This window comes from Thermobia domestica, chromosome 4 (assembly GCF_964235325.1).
Source record: "Thermobia domestica chromosome 4, izTheDome1.hap1.1, whole genome shotgun sequence".
In the NCBI taxonomy this organism is placed as follows: domain Eukaryota; kingdom Metazoa; phylum Arthropoda; class Insecta; order Zygentoma; family Lepismatidae; genus Thermobia; species Thermobia domestica.
Window position 1 is genome coordinate 8924658 of NC_137457.1, and position 15952 is coordinate 8940609.

At 34.3% G+C, this 15952-nt stretch overlaps 1 protein-coding gene across 16 annotated transcripts in view; it reads left to right on the forward strand.

The window, feature by feature from the left end:
• The window catches only part of LOC145683702 (uncharacterized), a 414104-nt gene that overhangs the window by 175102 nt on the left and 223050 nt on the right, over positions 1-15952 (forward strand). For 14 of the 16 annotated variants that reach the window (XM_081755116.1, XM_081755122.1, XM_081755125.1 and 11 more), the window contains 2 exons: positions 2906-3010; positions 8611-8712. The exons of the other annotated variants lie outside the window; for them this stretch is intronic. In XM_081755116.1, the coding sequence (XP_081611242.1) occupies positions 2906-3010; positions 8611-8712 (207 nt within the window). The remainder of the gene's footprint in view (positions 1-2905; positions 3011-8610; positions 8713-15952) is intronic. 16 annotated transcript variants of the gene reach the window in all.

The window sequence follows — 15952 nt, forward strand, 5'->3', positions numbered from 1 at the left end:
AGACAAACTGACAAATAATTTACAATCTTCTTCGATGATGACAACAATGATGTGGTGATCTTCCTAAAGGCACATTATATCCGAAGGTACCTGAGCAAGGTGAGTCCATAGTGGTTTGCCATTCCTTCCATGGGATGAAAGTGATGACATCCTCAGAATTGACTCTCATAAATTATAAAATATTTACATAGTAAAAGTACATTTAATAAAGGTATTACAATTTTAAACAGCTTGCTACATAAAAGTTGACAAATAACAATCTGTGTATATAAAAAGTTATTTCACTAAAAAGGCACACAAGTTCACTGCAAAATGTTCATGAATAGCATGTTTTTGTTTCTTCCATTGTTTCGCTTGAAAGTTCTTCACATAAACATTTACTAGCTTTATTTTTTTCACATTTCTGAACTGATGACCAATACATACGCCTGTCTGGATATTTTATATATGTCATCATTATATTAATCCCTAAGAATTTTTTTAGTTCATTCAGAGTGATTTTGAATGAATGTTTACCTTGTTGCAGAGCATACCGTTGGGTTTCTGTCACAATGTGTTCCACCAATGTCTCAGGGAACAACAGTACAAAGTAATGATATGGGTCGTTTCCGTGAATATTGATATTACGCTTTCCGCCGAAAGGAGGGGCATTATTTGTGTAATCATTGTCTTTATCATAACTACGAGGTCTTGCAGATGCTCTCAGAATGTGACCCATCATCACCTATATGCTACTACAAGATTTCAAAATTATGGTTATTATAAGTATTTTAACCTCATTTAATTTTGTAGTCCAAAAAACAGGGGAGGCCTAGAACCCCGGTCCCGGGCTAGATCCGCCACTGTGCATTTTAATTCTAAAACTTGTGTAGAATGAACCTACCAAAAATAAATATTCTGTTTGGGAAGGAAGTAGATATCTGACCCTGACCGTCCCATACCCGTAATTGGCTTTAGGTTACGAAATTTAGGTTAATTTGTTTTAGAAATAATCAAACATAATTATTTATATTATTAGGAATATTAGTTGATAATATATTGACCTTTGTACTTGGAAAATATTAAATATTATATAAGTGAACTACATGGGGGTCAGTAATCTACAATCTTGACTTTTATTGCTTGAAATATCTGCTATTATCTAATTTTGCAATGAACAATCGTGAACCAAGAGCTACGGCAAGGATTCGTGCAAGACAATTTCAATATCAGAGAAAATTCTATGTACAATTAAATCTAAAACTACGCACAATTTACTAATAAAGTTTAGGTTTTGCTGGTACGAAGCCCCAAAACACTCCCTCGTTTTCGTACTTTCCTCAGTCTCACGTTTCTACGTGTTTATTGAAGAGAAATGCCGTCAGCACATAAGAAGGTAGCATTTTATTGTGATTTATTGGCGTCCCCCATGTTACAAGTTCAGACTACGGCACTGAAAACACGTTTTATGTGGCTCTGCGATTGTTTCAAATATCTATTGTTACAGAATGTAGACAAGAAATAATATTTAGATACTATTTTATATTTCAAAGCGGTTATCAAGTATATGCGACTGATCAGAACCGTATTTGCACAGATGGATCATTTGATGCCATTACAAAATTAGCTCATAATTTTCGAAAGGAACGACATATTACAATACACACACAATAATATGAAAAAAGGGATACCATTGTCTCAGAATATTATTTTTACTTACCTCCAGTTCCGACTCTTCCTATTGAAAAAAAAAAAAAAAAAAAAAAAAACAACAATACAAAACGGAGCGAAACAAGCATAGTGGCGAAACAAGCAGTTCCCTGAAGGGCGCCAAAATTTTCTAAAGATTGTGGTTGCTCCAGCCATCTACTGGCGCGCCAAAATATCATCCGGGCAACAAGCGTTGCCAACGAGCAGCGATAGATACTACTTCAATGCAATAAAGTATATTTTCCCGCCGAAAGATGTGGCATCAATTGATGCCAAATGCAGGAAGAGGTTATTATATTGGACATGAATTTCAAAATATCAAATAACTATCATATTACCAATTTATGATATGAATAATCGTATACTACTAATGCTACCAAATAATTCTACAGGCGGCAGTACAGTTGCTACTGGGTTGTTAAGTACGTCTTCATCCGGTGAAGGTTCTTCAGCTGAAAGTGGTTTAGGATCAGCCATGAGCAAAGCCAATGTATCTATGATAGCATGTTAATGTGATGACATTAAGCATAAATATTATGTAATTTATACAGGGTGTTTCAAAGCAACACCGACAACGTTTGGGAAGTGATCCCTGACACCAACATAAGACAAAAAGTATAGACCAACCTGGGTGCACAAATGCTTCCTTTCGGAGTTATAGGCTGCTGAAAACATGAAAAAAAAAAAAAAAAAAAAAGAACTTTATAGATCCGTAGCTTCAAATCTTTGTAACCTCCCGCAATCAGGTCAGGACTTCAGTTACGAACTAGTATATGCTCTATCCAAATATCCCAGTTTCACAATCTTTTGGTATTTCCGCAACAATTTTTATAGAGGTAGTTGGTGAGTACTTCAAATGATATGCCGGTAACCATACTCTCTCCATAAGAATTGTTGCGTGACTACCTTATTATTCTGAAATATGTTTTCTTGGATAGCGCACATATTAGTTCCTAAGTGAAGTCCGACCTGACTGCGTTAGGTTACATAGTTTTGGAGCTATAGACTTTTAAAGTTCATATTTTTTTTGGGAAGGGGTATTTTAACTCCAAAAGGAAGCATTTGTGTCACTCAGGTTGGTCTATACTTTTTGTCTTATCTTGGTGTCAGGAAACACCTCCCAAAGGTTGTCGGTATTGTTTTGAAACACCCTGTATACTATTACTTTGTGATGCGAATGATTTTATGCTACTAATGATAGTAAATAATTCTGCAGGTGGTGGTGCTTTTGCTAGTGGTTCAGGAAGCGCATCCTCATCTGGTGGTGGTTCTGCAAGTGGAAGTGGTTCAGGGACAGCATTTACCAAAGGCAAAAACAAAGGTGAGTTCATATTTTCTGTTTTGCATATTAAACCGTTCTTAAACTAATAGACCTGAGCAATCTAAGTTATTCATTTTACGCCTTCTTTCCAAACACAGAATATTACGAAGGTAATTCAGAAAGTAATGCCTAAAAAAAGTGATACCTTTATTTGTGTTTAACAGGTACCACCGATACAGATATCGATTGAAAGCTTGCATTGTTAGCTACAAATTGTGGCGTCATTTTTCAACATAGTCTCCGTTACGGGCAACACACTTGCGTCAACGCGAAACAAAGTTCTAGGTGACGTCGTCGAAGAATTGTGGTGGCTGCTGGTGACACTACTCCACCTCCACGTCAAAATTGTAGCGTTGGCCCATAAGGTGATCCTTAAGTTTGGGGAAGAGCTAAAAATCTCAGGCTACAAGATCCGGACTATAGACAGGATGAGGGAGAATGTCAACAACACTTCGCCAGCAAATGGTACAACTTTGAGTTTTTGGCGGAGTAAAGGACATGCAGTATATTCCACGGATTGAAGCTTCGTTTCCAAGTCGTATTGGTGTATCCACCAGTGGCGGCTAATATTAGTGTTTCAGCGTTGTACAAGGACCAAAGTATTTCAAGAAAAAAAATATTAGGAATAGTAAGACTATTCATGGCTTTGGATTAATTGTTTTAACAAAAGAGACACTGACCAAAGCTTAAAACTTTACTTTATTTTAAATTATAATTTGTAACTGTTTCGGATATCTAGCATATCCTTCTTCAGACACGATCGAAATTAATGAAAATACAGACATATATATAAATGTTGTTATAACAGAGTTTAAATTCTTTAACCGTCATATATATATTCATTGTTATAAAAATTTTTAAATTCTTTTAACAGCAAGGTTACAGCAAGAAAGAGTTAGAGAAGGAAGAAGAACGCAGGAAGAGGAAGAGAAGGAGAAAGAAGAATGAAGAGGATGAGAGTGGAAAATGACATGGCATAGAAAGTATGGGAGAAGAAACGGAGAAACTGAAGAATTTATTGAAGAAAGGAGGGGTCAGAACTTATAGAAAGAGTGGAGAAACTTTATTAAGATCAATAAAGAAGAAGAATAGAAAAGGAACTAAAAAGATTAATGAAGAGGAAGAAGGGGTCATTTACAGGGTATGGTGTGAGGACTGCGATATGTCATATATAGGAGAGACAGGAAAGAGAATGAAAGAAAGGATAAAACAACATGAAGCTGATGTTAGGAAGAAAAAAGATACCAATGCCATATACAAACATGTTAAGGAGACGAATCACGCAATTAATTGGGATAAGACGGAAGTATTGGAGATGGAGAAAAGAATGATAATAAGGAAGTGGAAAGAAGCGGATTGGATAAAAAAGGTAGGAAGAGATAAACTGATGAACTGGACAGGGGGCTTACCAATTAATGAATCATGGCAAAAAAGTTTGAATAACATAGAGAAAAATAAACAAATAAATAAATAAAAAAAATTTTAAAAAAATAAAAATAAAAATAAAAGGCCCTTATAAGAACCAAAAATAAAGGAAGTGATTAATTGGAAAGTGAACACGAAGACTTATAGGATGGGCTGAAGGCCTCGGTAAATAAGAAAAATAAATAAATAAATAAATAAAAATAAAAAAGTACAACAATGACACTATGACTGTTAAAAGAATTTAAAAATTTTTATAACAATGAATATATATATGACGGTTAAAGAATTTAAACTCTGTTATAACAACATTTATATATATGTCTGTATTTTCATTAATTTCGATCGTGTCTGAAGAAGGATATGCTAGATATCCGAAACAGTTACAAATTATAATTTAAAATAAAGTAAAGTTTTAAGCTTTGGTCAGTGTCTCTTTTGTTAAAATAGGAATAGTAGTATAGAACAGAAAAAAAAATACTTTCTAATACTCCCATATATACTTTAAAAAACATTTTTTTTTTTACTTCTGTAACTCCGTTCCGTTAATCCATTTTAAAAAGCAAAAACAATCCAGACATCAGTAGAATCTTCCATGATCTTTGGTGGCCTTCTATGATTAGAACACAGAGAACTAACAAGTGAACAGTCGATGAAGATATAATGAGACAATGTTGCACAGTGTAAAAAAATGACACTGTAGGAAAAACAATAACAATAAAAAATAATAAATGATGTCCATACGGTTCAATAGTTATCTCAATTCAATACTACAGGCAGCTACTTTATTTAGAAGAACTCAAAGGAAATTACAAGAAATGGGAAAGGACGTTGGATATACTTTGAGAGAAATAAATTAAAACATTATTTAAGAAAAATTGAAGATAGAAACAAACCAAATAAATTAGTCTTATGAAGCAAGAAAACAAATTTATTTTTTCCCCATTCAAGTCTTTGATAAGTTTTTCTTTTTATTTTGTGGTGGTCGTGTGGCTTCATAGTTTTCAAAGGATGTTTTTACATTCTGTGGTGATAAGCCATTCCAGAATCAGAAGCTACTCAACTTTATTAATTCAGTGTAGTATGTTTCTATTCTTACCTTTTGTGAATAGTTTTAATTTTGTTTTCATAGTTTCCTAAGGGATACGGACAAAATCTCGCGGCCGAAACATCGCCACCCAAAATCTCGCCTACCAAAACTTCGCGGGACAAAATCTCGCCGGGCCAAAACCTCGCGTGGCCAAAACCTCGCCGGACAAAATCTCGCCGGGCCAAAACCTCGCGTGGCCAAAATCTCGCCGCCCAAAACCTCGCCGCCCAAAACCTCGCGGGACAAAATCTCGCCGGGCCAAAACCTCGCCGCGAATGAAACTTTTCTTTAAAATTTACCCAATGTGCTTCTTAATATGCAATTCCACATTAGAAATAATAATAATAATAATAATAATAATAATAATAATAATAATAATAATAATAATAATAATAATCAGAAGAAGAAGATACAAAACATCGTGTGCGTGGGCTTTCTCGGGTTATTCCCGTTTCCTCCCACTTTCTTTATTCGATTATTTTCTTCATCCTGGTCATCTACGTCTCCTTTAACCTATAGGACATAATCAAGGGACGTCGTAGAAACTCATATATTATTTCATATTTTCATAGATATTATTAGATTTTTGTTAAAATTTTAAGTTTTTGGATGTTCCAAAGTTCACGAAACTAACCTCGTTAGTTGTCATTACTTTCCTTATGCAGACTTTCTTTCCCTATAACCAGTTTAAAAAACATCCTGTCGCCTTACCTTCACATTGAAATCCTCTAATACAGAAATAGAATTTTCATATGGTATCGCGGGACTTGGTAAAATACCCGTGATACTTCTTCTAAAACAGCGTCTTTTATACCGTCATCCTTATCATCTGTTGGAACATTTACATTTTGGTCAGACGAGATTTTGGGTATGGCGATATTTTGGGGCGCGAGGTTTTGGCCCGGCGAGATTTTGGCCCGCGAGGTTTTGGGTGGCGAGGTTTTGGCCAGGCGAGGTTTTGGCCCCGCGAGATTTTGGCCCGCGAGGTTTTGGACGGCGAGGTTTTGGCCAGGCGGGGTTTTGGCCCAGCGAGATTTTGTCCCGCGAGGTTTTCGGAGGCGAGGTTTTGGCCAGGTGAGGTTTCGGCCTGGCGAGATTTTGGGCTGCGAGGTTTTGGGAGGCGAGGTTTTGGCCAGGCGAGGTTGTCGCCGCGAGGTTCTGGCCGCGAGGTTTTGTACCCAAACCGTTTCCTAAGGAATGTTAATAATCCATCTCTAACGAGTTCGAGCATTCCAAGCTACATATATTTATTTAACCACTGTGCTCAAATCCAAACCGGTGACAAGAAATTTAAATTTTGTCGTTAGCCATATAGGCCCTATATAAAAGATGAAGCCCTTACTGGCTGATCAACGCCGAGCCCAAACTGTTTAAACTAGAAGCTTTAAATTTGGATAATGCACAGCACTTGTGACGTTAGGTACCACTAAGAAGAGATGTTTGGAATTTCGATGAGGAAGAAAGAATAAGACTGACAAATATAATATTAAGATATCAGTGTTTCCGAACATCTGAAAGTTAGAAACATGAAATGTTGTATGTGAACTTATCTTTTGAAACAATTAGGCGTATGTTTCAGTGTTTCTTGATATTTTACCCCAAAAAAGAATAAATTAGATGGGAAGAAAAAGGAGGTCGAGACTACAATTATTATATATATTATAGTCTCCAATGAAACATGTGTTTAAGCGTTTTTAAATGTTCCATCTAGAAAAAGGAGGGGAAAGGTTTAGAGGTGACTTGGCAAGGTAGTCATACTACGTGTTCAAAAATGAAATAAGACGAAATGAAATCTGTGAGTTTTACGTCCCACAATTATGCCGGCTAGATTAGGCTAAAGGAGACGGTGATGATGAGACATGGATGAAATAGTGGAATGAAGAAAATGGGAGGAAACGGGACAAACCCGAGAAAACTCACGAACACGGTGTCTGTCCATCACAAAACTAGGATCGAACCAAGGACCTCATGCACCAGTGGTAGTTTAACGCCCTACCACTGAACCACCGCCGCACAGTGGGGCGAAAACGCGAAAAGCTGGCCAAAATATGATAACTATATTCAAATTGAATGAAATTTAGTATTAAGGGGTTATTGAGGTTGCTGATTACGATTCTTTAACCAAAGTTGAAAAAACAAAATGGCGGATCCAAAATGGCGGAAAAAAGAATGTCAACATACTTTCTAATTTTCACAATGTATCTTTAACAACATTCACTTTTTTCACATATTTTAATGAACAATTACTTGTTACTTACGTTCTTATTTATTAGAAATGTATTATTACTTAAATGACAAAAAATATTGGTATTTGATTCGGTTATGATAACTGCAACGGCTTGTCACTGTAACATTAAATGAACAATAATTAACATCAACGCGCTTCGTAATTGGCACGTTTTGGCAGCTACGTTTTTATCGACAGCATTAGTTAATATTTAGACTACCATTCTACAAAATATGAACGTGGTGTACGAGGGTGCATATAATGTTTTCAACGCTTTAAGTTAATAAAATATATAAACAATGTGAAAATTTTGCCTGACTTGCGATTCAAATTATAAATTATTACATCATTATTATTAATTTTCCACTTCATACACTTATTCTACTTACCAGTACGATATAGGAAAAGTTTACAGATTTAAAAACTATGAACGCGTTCGAAAGTTACAACCGTTTCAACGGACGCGTCACAATTCTTCTATTGTTCTCTACGCATTTGACCTGCTGAAGGGTCTACTTAAGAGTGGCTCAAGTAGTCGGAATAAAGTAAAATCCCTATTCTATTTATGGATTTGGTCCCTTCTAACATCACTCTACCCAACTACATAAAAAATTTCTATATTACTAACTTTCGCTTTTTTACTTTTGGCCAGCTTTTTGCGTTTTCGCCCCACTGTGCGCCGCCCCGACTACTAGGTGTTCGAATTTCTAGCGGTAGATAGATAGATGGAAATATGGAAATGTTACACTTGAACATTAGCAATCATCGAATATAATTACTAAGATATTAATGCTAAATACTAAATATTTAGAACAATAAGATCTTACAATACCTGTATTCTTATACTACTTACTATTGTAGGAGCTTTTGCTACTGGTTCAGGAAGTGCATCCTCATCTGGTGGTGGTTCTGCAAGTGGAAGTGGAAGTGGTTCAGCACAAGCATTTAGACGCAGAAACAGAGGTAAAGACAATCTTATATTTTCTTTGTCTGAACATTTATTATCACTATCGAAGCAAGATGATATTCACACTGCTTGACAAACTAAGCTGTTAATTTTGCATCTATTTCAGAATACTAATTACAACAAAATGCTGATTTCAGACTTCTCAAAGCATTTTACAGAAATATATCAATTGTCGATAAAATAAAATGGAGGAAAGTTGTTATATATAAAGCATCATCCATTGATTATTAGTAACTTCTTCTTTGATACACACATCCCATTCTTCTATTAGTCTATTTCTGCTCAAATAAGATGTTGCTCAGTTCTATTAGAAAGCAAAGGACAGGTATCTTGCGATGCAATGTAAAACATTTTCAGCAGCACTGACTACAAGAGCAACAAATCAGTGAAGATTGCAGCAGTTGATAAAACTGGACCTGAGCAGATATTGGTCACGTCATAACACGCAGGTTGATTCCGCACCTGACTTCATCAGATTTCGACTTCTGTTTCGTTAGGTAATGCCTATTTGGGTTACATTGTATGTCCGAATTTTCTCGGTGATATTAGATTTTTATAATGCACGCATTTCCAAAACTTAAGAGAATGTGCGATTATGAATAATTGCTACAAAAATGTTCCTGATCACTCAGTAGCGTGAAACAAACAAAGTGAGAACAAAACAACGACACACGAACACTGAAAAATCTGACTGAATGTACTTACGTCATGTAGGTCATCATCTGTTGGTCATCACAAGTCCAGGTTTTTGTTGGCAGAATGTTTCAATATGGGTTGCCGCTACAACGAATAGTTATGCAGATCTCACGCTGTGCATCCATGCTACGGATTAGATCACCAAACACGTTTTGTGGTAAAGCATCTCACTCTCAAACAAGCATTGTACGCAATTCAACAATTGACAATGATGAACGTGTTAAGGCTAGAATCGATTGTCCGAGGTCGTCTCATGCATGCTTAATGGGATTGAGGTCCGGTGACCGTATTTGCCACGCGTAATGTCTTCATGCTACAGAACCCTTCGCGAACTGTATCCCATATGGACGTGCATTATTGTCTATAAAACATAATTCAGGACCTATGCAGAACGAAACTGACTGACATATTGTTCAAGTATGACGTTCTTGTAGGTCTTATCTGTTTCCCATTGCTGCTGGAACACATGAAGCTGTATAATGTTATGATTCCACTCATACCGTGGCATAAAGCCTCCTTCACTTCTGAGTCCCTCAACAACATTATAGTTGTAACGTGTTTTTGGTACCCTCCAAATAAATAGACGGTATGAATCACTCTCTAAGCTACTCTTCACTGAAGAGTACACTATTCCACTGTTCTGGTGTTCACTTACTGAAATATACACCACTCTATGCGTTCGTACCTGACACTGCTCTTGTGTGAGGGAAATGAACCTGACGGACAGGCGTACAAACAATGCACATTCATGCAAGCACCGGTATACAGTTTGTCTTCATAAGTGGGGTCCAGAGCAGATGGAAGACAGATCTAGTCCTTGCTGTACTTATTAGTCTTCATTGCACATTTAAGACCAGATAACAATCCCCACGGGACTTTGTTGCAAATCGACGATCTCCATCATAATGACTTTCAATGTTTTCACCAGCCAGAAAATAATTCTATAATAATGACATGATACTGTGAAGAATATTCAAATATCGAATGACACTTTCTTGACTTTGCCTTATTTCTAATCTAAGACGGTCAGAGTACGCATTTCATTATTTATAGTGTTCTCTAGCCCATGGTGTGCTGCTATGATACGTTTACCTTGACTGGAATGGACTTCATATATAAAACAGAACGCAACGATCACGTTTCTTCTCCCATTACAGTTTTCTTCATGTTATCACAGTTACAGAGACCACCTGTGACTCCAAATGGGGTGGCAACTACGCCATTTGAGACGGAAGTGGCAGCCCTTTGTCTAGCATTCAGTGGACAAACAAGAAAGTTGCCTTTCGAGTCTAATATTCCTTTACGTTTTAGACGAGTGTATTTTTGAATAAATACGTTTGTAATTAATCGTGTCTTTAGTCGAATATTGAACAAAAATCATTCCAATCTTCTATCATTGTATAGTTCAATCTAAAAGTAAAGGTTCACTACTGAGTAGTTAATAGTCTTTGGAAGAAAATGCTAAATGACACAGCTATTAGTATCACTTAGAAGATGTATTTCATAAATTCTCAATTAAGACACAAATAGAGAATGCGAATTCGGGCACTAGTAAAAAAAATAATAATATTAAATTTTCTAAACAAAAAGGAAAGAAACTCTTCGGTTTAAACTTGTAAAATTCCTTCTTTAAGCTAAATGAGAGGAATAGTTAACGAAACTAAATTAGCATGAAATTGTAAGTAGTATGGCAATGTAAGGATAATGCAAAAATCACGAGATAACCCAAAGATACTATGTTTTTCTTCACGAACTCAGATATCGAATCCGAAGATCTTTTCGCACTAAAATAGTGAATCTACCACTATATCTCCGTAATCTTTTTTTTACGTATCAGGTAACGACGCTCGGTGACAGAGGCATAATAACACTGGAGCTAAGAGCTCTTACTTACTTTCACAGCGCATTCATGTGTCATAATCATCATAGGTATTCTGTCATTATTGGCAGGCCACTCTCTGCAACTGAGACACTTCTATGCTCCACAGCCTTCAACTTTCTTCTTCGTCTTCTCGTACGATTTCTCTGTTTTAATATCGTCCCTTAATTGCAGTCTTCTTCGCCCTCTCCCTCTCTTTCCTGCAACCACATTCTCTGAAACGTCGTTATGATACAGTTCCTTCTTAGCCAATGTCCTAACTAGTTTTTCTTCCTGTTTTTAATAATATTTAAAATAGTTCTTTTCTTCCCTACCATTTCTAACACCCTGTCATTTATTTTCGGCTCGATCCAGCTATTTTTCCATTCTCCTCCACACGTACATTTCAAAAGCTTCCAGTTGTTTTTAATCCTTTTTGGTTATTTTCATATTTCTGATCCATATAGCACAATACTCCAAATGTATAATTTTATGAACCTTTTTTTTAGAACTCTCTATTTAAGGTCCTACAAAATAGTTTTTTTCATGTGTAGCTGTTCTTTGAAAGAAATCCCAACAATCTTCTGGTAGTATGAAATCAACTGCTTTATGGTTGTTCAGCTCAAATTAATTTTGCATAATTTGAATAAAGATCTGGTATAGAAGTTATATCTAAATATTTCTAAATTATTATAGATTTCTTAAATTATAATATTGCATAGATTCATTACAGAACTGATTTCTCTTAAAGAAAATGTATATTTATTTATTAATACAAAGAGAGTTATTTCGATTATTTTTTCATAAATATTATTTTATATGAATTGCTGGAAGGGAAAATTGGGAAACATAACATTATTTTATTATATTTTAAAGTAAATATTAAAACTTTTGTCATTACAAATTTATTTTCGTCAAAGAAACAACTTACATGGTATACAATAAAAGACAAATGCTGACCAAAGCATATATGAACTAAAAATTAATAGCGTAAATAATAAAATTAACTAATAAATAATAATTAATAAGCACTATTGTTAATTAGTTACTATATGCTTTGGTCAGAATTTATCTCTTATTGTATATAAGAAGTTCCAAAGCAAAAATTAGTGGTATTCAGACATACATGGTGTTACAAAATGTGTCACAAAATTTTGGGCACAGATTCCTCACAGCAGAATAAGAAAAAATGTTGACATGGACCAGCGCTCAAAAGTGGATAGTTTCGGATTTTTAGGGTGCCAAAAACATGAAACAAATAAATTTTAAAAGTTCATGGCTCCAGCACTATGAGACCTATCGTAGTCGGATCAAGGCGTTACTGAGTAACTGATATGTCAGCTATTCTAATATCCATGTTTAAGAATGCTCCAGTACTTGAGCACCAATTTCTGCAGAGATTGATGGATAGTGATCACGTACTTCCAAACAGTCTCTCTAAAAATGATCGTACCGGAGGTTATGAAAGATGAATATTTGGATAGTTCACATACTAGTTCCTCAGTGATGTCTTGACCCGACTATGATTCGTCCTCTAGTACTATAACTATGGACCATTGAAGATATTTTTCTCGTTTTCGGCACCCTGTAACTCTGGAACTATTAACTTCCAACCACAGGTATATATGATCTTTTTTCTTACATTTGTGTGATAAATCTATTATCAAAACACTGTGACAAACTTTATAACACCCTGCATAATGTAAGAAGATATTAAAGGTCATAAAACCGAATTATGTTTGTGAATTATATAAATGAATTTCACATACATACACTAATTATAACTTTGTTGTAACTTGTATGAATTTTATACATCATTTTCTTAATAAGGCCATTTGGTATGTGATTTATGTGTGTGCTAAAATAAATATGTTATAATTATTTAAGAGTTAACTACGATACAAAATCAGTAAAATAAATTGCCTAATTTTTTACATATAATATTACACATAAATTAATAATATTATACAAATGTGATAAAACTCAAGAAAATAAACGTTTAAGTTCTATTAGATACAATATTAAAAACGCATATTAAGTACATTATTAAAATATAAATCAAAATTTGCTTAACTAAAAAGCTAAGGCTAAATTTAATGAATTAAAAATTACAAATCTTTTGAATCTTAATATAAATTACCATATATTCAATAGGTATTAAAAGTTACAGTGGAAAACACTAAATATTGTTATAAATATTCAAATGTAAAACAAATATATATACGTAACAGTTCATGTTTATCAAATTTATTATTCATCGTTTCATCTCTCTGATATATCAGCTATTCTAATATCCATGTTTAAGAATGCTCCAGTACTTAAGCACCAATTTCTGCAGAGATTGATGGATAGTGATCACGTACTTCCAAACAGTCTCTCTAAAAATGATCGTACCGGAGGTTATGAAAGATGGATATTTGGATAGTCTCTTTGGGTATGAACATAGTGTACATATAGTTCAACGGTAACTTTCTCTTTAATAATAAATGTAGTACAAAGTAATAGATCACTTCTTTCATCTACAAGATATTTTACAAATATTAGAATTATTGTTTTTAACTGAAGCTAACTTTTTGCCAACAAACAATACTATATCTCTTAATTGATAGGCTATTTAAGTGTGTCTTGTAGCAGAAAGGGAATTAAAATAAAATAGGTCCCTTATGGAGTATTTTCTGGCATGAACGTAATTCTAGTAAATAGGACAATTTAGAGAAACCATCGCATTCAACCTCGTCTCCACATCATATTTACGTTATCCTCCTAATATTCTTCTTACTGTACGAAAAAATAATCTTTTCAATAATTTTCCAACCAAAAAAATATGTTTCTTGTATTCTCATATGAGAAAAAGGTATCCGCATTTCATACGCCTATTATCCCATTCCGGAGCTCACAATTATTGAAACATTCAATAAACTATGAACTTCTTCAACAACTAGTGTATTTATCCAACGAGTATTGTGTTTATCACATTTATATACCCCAATATTATTTATTTCGTATGGCATTTTGGAACTCATAGTTATCGTGAAGTTCCTCATAGAGTAACTTAATCCAACAATCAGTATATTCGTCGAATCAGTATTATGTTCATTCCATTTTACACACACCAATATTATTTATTGCGAATGGCATTCAGGAAATCATAGCTATCGTGAATTTCTGCATACTGTAATTTTATACAACAATTTATTTATTAGTTAAAATAGTATTAAGTTTATCCATTTTAGACACCGGAATTTTATTTATTTCGTATCGCATTCAGAAATTCATACATATCATAAAGTTCTGCATTGTGTAACTTCCTCCAACCAATAGTTTATTTGTCCAATTAGTATTGTGTTTTTCAATTCTAAAAAACAATATTATTTATTTAGTATGGCATTTAGGAACTCATAGCTATCTTGAAGTTTTCCGTACAGTAACTTATTCCAACAATCAGTATATTTATCCAGGTAGTATTGAGTTCATCCCATTTTAGACTCCCCAATATTATTTATTTCGTATGGTATTCAGGAACTCATGCCTATCGTAAAGTTCTACATAGTGTAATTTCCTCCAACAATTAGTTTGCTTGTCCATATAGTATTGTCTTTTTCAATTCTAGAAACCCCGATATTATTTATTTCGTATGTCACTTAGGAAGTCATAGCTATCGTGAAGTTCTCTACAGAGTAACTCAATCCAACAATCAGTATATTGGCCAATTAGTATTGAGTTCATTTTATTTTAGACACCACAATATTATTTACTTTGTATGGCATTTAGTAACTCATATCTATCGTGAAGTTCTGCATACTGTAACTTTCTCCAACAATTTGTTTATTTGTTAAGATAGTATAACGTTTGTCCATATCAGACAGTCCAATATTATTTATTTCGTATGGTATTCAGGAACTCATGCCTATCGTAAAGTTCTACATAGTGTAATTTCCTCCAACAATTAGTTTGTTTGTCCATATAGTATTGTCTTTTTCAATTCTAGAAACCCCGATATTATTTATTTCGTATGTCACTTAGGAAGTCATAGCTATCGTGAAGTTCTCTACAGAGTAACTCAATCCAACAATCAGTATATTGGCCAATTAGTATTGAGTTCATTTTATTTTAGACACCACAATATTATTTACTTTGTATGGCATTTAGTAACTCATATCTATCGTGAAGTTCTGCATACTGTAACTTTCTCCAACAATTTGTTTATTTGTTAAGATAGTATAACGTTTGTCCATATCAGACAGTCCAATATTATTTTTTTTCTTATGGAATTCAAGAATTCACACCTATCGAAAAGTTTCGCATAGTGTAAATTCCTCCAACAATCAGTTTATTTGTCCAGCTAGTATTGTGTTTATCCATTTTAGACACCCCGATAATATTTATTTCGTATGGCATTCAGGAGTTTATAGCTATCATAAAGTTCAACATAGTGTAACTTCCTCAAACAGTTTATTTATTAAAATATTATTATATTTATCCATTTTAGACACTCTAGTATTATTTATTTCATATGGTATTCATCCTAACAACACAAGATGTGCTAGGCATGTGCCATTTAGATGTCCCAGCTAGTTTTTAGGTACCCGACACTTGGCAATATGATATTCATGTGCTAACTATATACTTCAGCTACCTACAGTTTTAGGTACTTCTTATACCTAATTGATATTTGCAACTAT